We start from the raw sequence: 8,796 nt of genomic DNA on the forward strand, positions 1-8,796 counted from the left end.
TTATATTTGAATGTTTATATTGTCATGTTTGAATTTCTGAATAATTACTGCGGTGTGAAAAGTTGCTGACAGTATCTTCGTTTGAACTTCGAATATTTCAGTTAATCAGTTAATCTGTGAGGCCTCAAAAATAATCTTCAACTGCAATGGTGCAATCTAGCCAACGAACCTCCAATTCTTACGTAGTTAAACGAGGTATGTCACGCGGAATCTCTATTCTTTAGCTCATTAGATAAGCTAAATACCATTAAAAAATCATTGAGAATGAAATACTGTTGAGAGGCCTATTTTATCAATAACATTACGCTAAATAAGATGCGGTAGAGAAATGGAATTGTGGTGCTTTGAAATTTCAGTTTTGAATTGCGGCACTTAGAATGCTAGGGTTCTGGGGTGCTGCGATGCTGCTTAAATTTATTCTATGTACCAGCTATATAAAACAGTTATGTTCTTATTATATGTATTTCAGATGGACGACACGAGGCTGTTTCTTTTGATAAAATTGCTCGCCGAATTATGAAACTGTGCTACGGCTTAAGCCAGGATCGAGTAGATCACGTAAAACATAATTTATTACATTTTACTGATTGCCGAAGTTTCCGATAACTTTCGAGTTCAGTGGTGCAGTTTTTTAAGCCACAGACGTAATGGAATCATTTCTGAAAATTCAGAGCTCTGTCAATTTAGAAGTTCGTATCGCTCATCTCTTTCTAGATCGAAATATCGCAAAAAGTGATTGCTGGCCTATACAAAGGTGTAACGACTGTTGAACTGGATAATTTGGCTGCGGAAATCGCTGCTGACATGATAACTAAACACCCAGACTATGCAACTTTGGCATCTCGAATTGCTGTCTCTAATTTGCATAAGAAAACTGAAAAAGTTATTTTTGAATGCAGTAATGACTGATGATAGCTGACATTTACTTTGTAGAAGACACTTGGTTCCAAGAGAAAAAGAATTCCCTTAATGTATTGGATTTCTTTTGATTCTTGGTTAATAGTAATTATTTGAAATAGCTGATTTAGAAAAGATTTTTTTTATTTAAATGATTCGATCCAATCTAAAGATCAAGACGTGTTATACGATTAAGTAAAATCTCTACTTTCGGGGTATAGAAATGTTCTGTTAACAATATTGTATAATAAACGGTATACTTTGCTCTTTGGAAAATCAAAGACTTTTTAAAGTAAGATCTTTGTAGTTATTTTCGAAGGTCTCAAAAAGACTGTACAATGCTACACATCCGAAATCTGGTCGACATATGCCACTGATTAGCAAGAATATATTCGATATCATTCAAAATAATGCAGATGTAAGTTGGTTATATGATAGTTAAGTTTCAAGTCAATTGAAGAATGTGAATTGAAAAGGGTGTCAAGTTGAAGTAAATTTACTGGTTTTAATAAACATAGTTTTCGGAAATCTAATAACCTTAGAAACTTCATAGTTTCAAAATTAGGTAGCAGTAAAGAAAGAGGAGGGCCGATACAACGTTATTGTAGCAGAGCAACGTATTTTTTGAATTATTTTTAAGTAATGTTTGTTTTCAAGAAATTGCCTGTCATTCTAGTTTTGATCGATTTCCATCGGTAAAGGACCGGTTTTCAGATTCTGGACTCAGCAATAATTCATGAACGTGACTTTTGCTACACATACTTTGGTTTGAAGACTTTAGAACGTTCTTATCTTCTGCAAATCAATGGAGAATTGGCCGAACGTCCGCAGCATATGTTAATGAGGGTTGCACTTGGGATTCATGGTGACAATATTGAGGCTGCTCTTGAGGTATGGATAATTATGTCCAATTTAGGTTTGTTTTTAGATATACCATCTTTATACGTAATGCAGCATCACTTTAAGTACCGGAAATTTCTACAGTCTGAGCTGACTATCTGATGCAAATGTGACTTGCTATAAATTTGTCCCCAACATTACAAATTTTAATTTCAGACTTACAATTTGATGTCCGAAAGATGGTTTACACATGCAACACCGACACTCTTTAACAGTGGTACCTGCACACCGCAAATGAGTTCGTGCTTCCTGTTGACGATGTTTGACGATAGTATTGAAGGCATATTCGAAACGTTGAAGAAGTGTGCACTGATTTCAAAAAGTGCTGGTGGTATTGGCTTAAATGTGCACTGCATACGTGCCACTGGCTCGGCAATTGCTGGAGTATGTGCTTAGTATCGTTTATAAAAATGTTACAAATTTAAATAAGTTGGCCATTATGCTTCAAATCTTATACATTTTAAAGATTTATTTATTCACTAAATTAAAAATTTCGGCATTAAAGATTTCGGCATTTCGGCAGAACAAAAAAATATTGTTTTTGCTCCGGACTTTAATCTTTTATGAAAAATTTTACGGACAAAACATTTTAGAATTTAATGTTTTGAGAAAATGGTACTTTGAATTAAGAAATTTCGCATATTTAGACAAATGGCGTTTCAAATGGCTTGGTACCTATGCTTCGGGTGTTTAATAATGCGGCGCGGTACGTCGATCAGGGTGGGAATAAGGTTACCGCATTTTTTTCACTGCCTAAAAATTTCATCTTTTTTCATTATTCATATCTTGAGTTACCAATTTCTTTCTTTGTGTTTTAAATATTGGATGAATGTGGGTCTTGAAATAGAACGATATCTATTACAGAGGCCAGGCGCTTTTGCTGTTTACTTGGAACCGTGGCACGCGGACATTTTCGACTTTTTGGAACTGAGGAAGAATGTGGGTGATGAACTTGAGCGTTGTCGTGATTTGTTTTTCGGTTTATGGGTGCCGGATCTTTTCATGGAGCGTGTACGTGACGATAAAGTATGGTCGCTAATGTGTCCTGCTGAATGTCCCGGCTTGGAAGATTCGTGGGGCGAGGCATTCGAAAAACTATATATGCAGTACGAATAATTTTATTTTCACATCCATGTAAAAAGACAACCATGCAAAATGATTTTAGATTCTGAATTTAAAGGAGAATTGCAGGTATGAAGAAGAAGGTCGGTACAGAAAGCAGGTACCTGCTAGAAAACTGTGGGAAACAATCGTTTCTACTCAAATAGAAACTGGCATGCCATATATGGTTTACAAGGTAATGTTGTCAATTGCAAGAATCACTTATCTGATCTTTGAAGTCATGTGAAATATGCATTAAATGCGCATGGTAAAGGTTTTCATAGTTTGTTGTCTGTTGTACTTAGCTGTTCGTTTGGGCAGTTTCTAATTACAAATTGATGTAAGTGCATCATAATTTAGCATTACTGTTAATGAGAGGAACGTGTCTGAAAAACACCGTTGTAGTAAATACAGGAGTTATAAAGTGTCTTTGTTAAATGAAGCGTGAAGTTACAGGATACGTGCAATCGAAAAACTAACCAGCAGAACTTGGGTACCATCAAATGTTCCAATTTGTGTACTGAAGTAGTTCTGTACTCGTCTCGTGAAGAGATTGCCGTGTGTAATTTGGCATCTATTGCACTTAGCCGTTTTGTTTCGTCAGAAATGACATTTGACTTCAAAATGTTGCGTGAGGTATGTATACATAGAAAAGAGAGAAGGGTTACGTAGAACATCTGGACTTGTTGTGAACCTTCATGACATGGAGAATATGACTGTATTTCAGATCACAAAAGTAGTTGTTAGGAATTTGAACAAGGTCATCGATCGCAATTATTATCCAGTACCGGAAGCAGAACGGTCTAATAAGAGACATCGTCCGATTGGCATTGGTGTTCAGGGCCTGGCTGATGCCTTCATTCTTATGCGGTTTTTTTAGTTTAATTTTCCAGCTTTTACAGGTTCCTGATAGCATGAAATTAATAAATTGAACCTGCAATGTGTCGAAATTGTTATTCGCTTTTTCAGATATCCATTTACTAGTGAGAAAGCTCGTGATCTTAATAAGCGAATTTTTGAAACGATGTATTATGCAGCACTTGAAGCTTCTTGTGAACTTGCGATGGAACAAGGTCCGTATGAAAGCTACGAACGTTCGCCTGTTAGTAGAGGAGTTAGTACTTGATGACCATGATTTTTTCTTTTTTTGTTATTTTGTAGCACCTTTAAATAGCTTCCAATATTTGGTTTCCTGAAATTTCCAACTTTTTTCAATTTTCATTAAATTTTATTTTTAAATTTTATGTTTTGTAATGTGTCTCCACAAAATTCAAACGAAATTTTTTACTTCCAACATTTTTCCAAAAAGTTAATTTTTTTTTATTTCAGTAATGTGTTCTTATAAAATTCAAGACTAAATTTTTTGCTTTAGATTTTACAATTCGATATGTGGGGCGTGACGATTTTTTGCTTTAGATTTTACAATTCGATATGTGGGGCGTGACGCCGACAAATCAGTGGGATTGGGAAACTTTGCGTAAAAAAATTGCAATGTACGGCATCCGGAATAGCTTATTATTAGCACCAATGCCTACTGCTTCAACCGCGCAGATACTTGGCAACAATGAAAGTATTGAGCCTTATACCAGTAATGTGTACACTCGTAATGTCTTATCCGGAAGTTTTCAGGTGAAATTCCATGATACTTTGTTGATACGTTTTGAACGGATTACCTCAGAAATAACCTTTTTGCAATCTTTTCTCTTAATAGCATTTCTTTGCTTAGAGGATTATGTAATCTCTTTGAAGGTCTTCAATATGCACCTTATGAATGATCTCATGCGCCTTGATTTATGGGATGACGATATGAAATTAGAAATAATTAAAAATAAAGGATCGATTCGGAATATTGAACGCATTCCACAAGAAATCCGAGATCTTTACAAGACAGTTTGGGAAATGTCGCAACGAGTTAGTGTTAATAATAATACAAACTTAAAGAATGAGATTTAGATCTCATTCTTTTAGGAATATAGGACGAGTCATTTCAATTATAGTAATGGAAATTTTTTAAAAAAAAGGATTTCCATTGAAGGATATTATTGATATGGCTGTTGATCGCGGTGCATTTATCGATCATTCGCAGTCGTTAAATATATTTATAGCACGTCCCAATTACGGCAATATTACCAGCATGCACTTCTATGGATGGCAGAAGGTATGCACAGCGTTTCTGATCAGACTTTTATATTTCTAAAATTCAAAAGTATTTCCTACAAGTCTACTTCAAGATTTTGAATTCTTATAGGGCTTGAAAACTGGAATGTATTACTTGCGCACGAGACCAGCAGTTGATGCAGTACAATTCACTGTTGACAAAACTCGTCTCAAAGACTATGCTAACGCTAATGCAGATGACGGTTCTAAGTCAGGATCTAGTTCTATTCCTGGTTCTGCCATTGAGTTGACAACAAAAATGATGGAGTGTGCGGTTAACAGTGGAGGTGATTGCTTGATGTGCAGTAGCTAACGGATGGTTGCTGGGAATGGTAGTTTCTGGCATCAGGCCTGAGCGTCATTTTTTTGGAAAGGAAGTAGACGGAACCCTTACTTTTATGCATTAAATCTAAGTGAAGCATACGGTAGTGAGTGAGGTTGAAGTAGTTTACCCTTAGAATATTTTGAAAGTATTTTTAAAAAATTGTGAATCCTTCCGATGCAATAAAGAAGTAGAAGAGTAGGAAAGAGTTTTATGCAGCACTCTGATTTCTATGGAAAGTTATTCAAAAAAGTATGATTGACACGGTATCAAACAGGAGCATCTACATGAAATATATGGATTGAATATTTGCAAATTATATCTTTTTTGTGTTTGTAGTTTCAAATTGTATGAAATGAAATGTTTCTTTGATTGTTATTAAAATCTTACTCTCCAGATTTTCCTTTTTTGTGGATAGAATTTGTTTTTCGTTTGTTCGTCTTCATATTGCATTTTCTTAATATTTCGGACGTCATCAAATCCGAATTACATTTGGAAATATTATCTTTCAGATGTATTGTTTTTAAAAAATGGAGCCGAGTTACTTTAGATTTGAATCTTATCGTTCTTTCATCAATTTTTATCACTTTAAAGCCTTCACATATTTCTTCATGATGTCAAAAACATCCTATTTTCAAATCTTCATGTTTCTTTACTCTCTGAAAAAGATGAAATACAAATACGAAACCTATCTATGCTTTGACCTTGTTCGATGACCAACCGAAGAAAAAAAATGAAATCCTTAATAGAGTTGCTGGATGGGTAGAAATATGTTTTATTGTCACTTTGAAAGCAGAATTGGAGTGTACCCACAGTGTTCTCTGGATGTAGACATCATCTCCTGGAAAATTTGTATATTAACCCGAGGAGATTGAAAACCCCCCTACAGGATTTAGTTCCTAACACTCTGTCGTAACTTGAAGGTAGCTGTATAGTGATTTGGCGAAGATATGCGGTGATTCGCGGTTGGTACATTGCAATTTTGCAAGTTTAGATTTCCACGGTGTTCCTGATAAGAACTTATGGATGATGCGATGTGCATATGATGGAGCAGTTATCTTCTGCACGAACATTCCGCAGTTGAAAAAGGAACTGATGTGAATCATGGGTATTCCGGTCATCCAGGTTTTATGTTATTGCATTTGGATGGCAAATTTCGAGATTTAAGTGAAAATTCTGCCAAAATTAAATTTTTCTTAGAGTTGGAAAGTTGGTACGATGAGGAAGAACTATTTCGAGTAAGTTCTGTGTTCGTGGTATTAAGCAATATTTTTTTCAGCTCGTGGTCGCATTTGGGCGGCAAATGTCACGCCCATTAGCGCGCAAAATTATAGCTTATGCAATAAAGCATCCATATCTTAGAAACAGAATTCTTATTCCGATGGGCAGAAGTAAGTTGTTGGAGGTTTTGGTTGTAACAAATAGAGGATTCATGCTTGGGTTGATAAACTGAATTATGTGCGATTCTATCCTTGTTCTTAAATCCCTCCGTAAAACGGTAATCTTAAAATATAGAGCTTCAAATAGCAAATGACATCTGTTTGCAGGTTTACATGCTATTTCATTTCGTTTACGGATCAAAAGTATAGGCCTTGCTGTTCCATCTAAAACACCAACTGTAACCGAACAACAGGCAATCGAAATGGTTCTCTTTTTAGTGAACTGTAATCTCATTCCGCTGTAATTACTAGTTCTGTATAATTCTCACCTTAATTCACGATTTGTTTTCAGGCCAGCGAAACGCTTGTAGAGGCACTAATTTACGTGTCAACTGTATTACTAATATATGCAATTTACCGATCAAATCCAGAAAAAGCCAAGGCCAGCGATGTAGAAAAATACGTTAAAGTATGTCTTTGTATATCGTTGATAGTTCAAACTTGTGGAAATTTGATGGGTACTACAGAGTTGTTGGGTTTTGTAGGAAAACGAAGAAAGGATAGCAAAGTTTGAAGAGAAGCTCAAAGAACAAGATGAATTAACGATAAAGATTGTGAAGATTATCCGTGAAAAGAAACTGGTTAGTACTTTCTTTTAAGATTGGGTTGGGTCCTACAGAAATCAACTTTTCAACTGCGGCAGTTCTCCAAAAAAAAAGAAGGGATGTTAGGTGAAGTCAAGAATTTTATTATGTAATTAATATCCTAAATTTTTATTCGATAAATTTCTATTTTGGGAAGACTTAATCTAAGTTCGAGTAAATTTGTTCCAACTCATTTTACAGGATGACAGGAACATTCTGGTAGAAAAGGGTCAAAAAGGTCAACTTCTATCTTTTATTGGTGACAAAATGAAAACATTGATGCCCGGGCAGGACAAAACATCTCGCTAGCATTGATTGAACTTGCATCATTATTTATATGATCAGTTGTTGTCCCCTGAGGGAACCTCATTTTCGTGAAGTTTTCTTGAATCCGCCATATACTTCAAAATAAACACTGCTATTTTCTGTTGCGCTTTATTCCCTAGGTTCTACTGATATGTAAATTTGATTTGATGTGTGAATAAAATTAAGAAACAAGCTCATCATGTATCTCGTCGCCAATATCAGTTTGATAGAAATAACATGGACTGCTGCGTTTCTAATAATCATTTCACACAATGTGCTGTACTTGACCTTCCAGGACTCTGAAAGGCTTTGCGCCTGAAGCAACGGTAGGGCAGTTGGCAAGAAAAAAAAATTGCTATCACAAAAAGTAGAACCTGAACGGAGAAACGAAGTTCCAAATGTTTGAAAGTTTTCATTTCCCGATAGTAACAATCGATAACAAAGAGGCAGCCAAAATACTAATGTATCACTGTACTTCTTTCAACCGTTTTTGGAACAGTGACCGCAATGCCCGGCATTTTTCTTCCATTACTTTGCAAGCTTCCACAACCAATTCTGCACTTCTCAGTGCACCAGTGCTTTCAACACTAACTGAAGAAATAGTTCACTGACTTCCATTTACTAGAAAGTTTAGGGATTATGCAACGTTAATTAACTACGTACTACAGTACTTAATCATTATGGTTATCGACCCGAAGGCAATAAAGTGTAATGAAAGTCAAGGTTAAGGGAAAGTCATAAAGAGAACTAGAGAATGTAATTAGAAGGCCCATTTAGAAATTTGGATTCCTGCAGAATATTAGAAGCATAAACACCACGATCCATAGAAGTAGCACATGAAGTGCCGAAAAATGACTGGAACTTACAAATGAAATGGTCTTTGATCCTTGACAATTCAATGTGTTCTGCCAGATCCTCATGTCGTAAAATATTGCGACTACAAGTGTCACATCGTGCATCTCTCACAACAGCTACTCCGTCTGAAATTGACAGAAAACTCCTAAGATTGATAAGTCTTCAAAAATATATGCGTGTTTCTTTTGTAATTCGAAAGTGTCCTAAAATTATTTCAACAAATTCATTGATTAAA

The 8,796-nt window shown here is 35.5% G+C and overlaps 2 protein-coding genes across 2 annotated transcripts in view; one reads left to right on the forward strand and one right to left on the reverse strand.

Annotated features, from left to right (window-relative positions):
• Positions 1-146: 146 nt before the first annotated feature.
• LOAG_00652 (ribonucleoside-diphosphate reductase large subunit) lies at positions 147-7,709 on the forward strand (the record flags this gene model as incomplete). Its single annotated transcript, XM_020445504.1, has 23 exons — positions 147-195; positions 470-558; positions 715-882; positions 1,205-1,315; positions 1,612-1,788; positions 1,954-2,181; positions 2,445-2,528; positions 2,662-2,903; positions 2,989-3,094; positions 3,355-3,534; positions 3,626-3,768; positions 3,868-4,012; positions 4,315-4,527; positions 4,648-4,809; positions 4,934-5,056; positions 5,147-5,342; positions 6,301-6,342; positions 6,458-6,615; positions 6,657-6,768; positions 6,925-7,022; positions 7,109-7,225; positions 7,302-7,397; positions 7,602-7,709. The coding sequence occupies 23 exons, from the start codon at positions 147-149 to the stop codon at positions 7,707-7,709; spliced, it is 3,147 nt and encodes a 1,048-aa protein (XP_020304044.1).
• Positions 7,710-8,172: 463 nt separating this feature from the next.
• Positions 8,173-8,796, reverse strand: part of LOAG_00653 (hypothetical protein) — a gene marked incomplete at both ends in the record, with an annotated part of 7,990 nt that continues 7,366 nt past the window's right edge. Inside the window, one exon of the mRNA XM_020445505.1 lies at positions 8,173-8,297. Coding sequence (XP_020304045.1) covers positions 8,173-8,297 — 125 coding nt within the window. The remainder of the gene's footprint in view (positions 8,298-8,796) is intronic.

The sequence above is a fragment of the Loa loa genome, assembly GCF_000183805.2.
Source record: "Loa loa unplaced genomic scaffold supercont3.64, whole genome shotgun sequence".
In the NCBI taxonomy this organism is placed as follows: Eukaryota; Metazoa; Nematoda; class Chromadorea; order Rhabditida; family Onchocercidae; genus Loa; species Loa loa.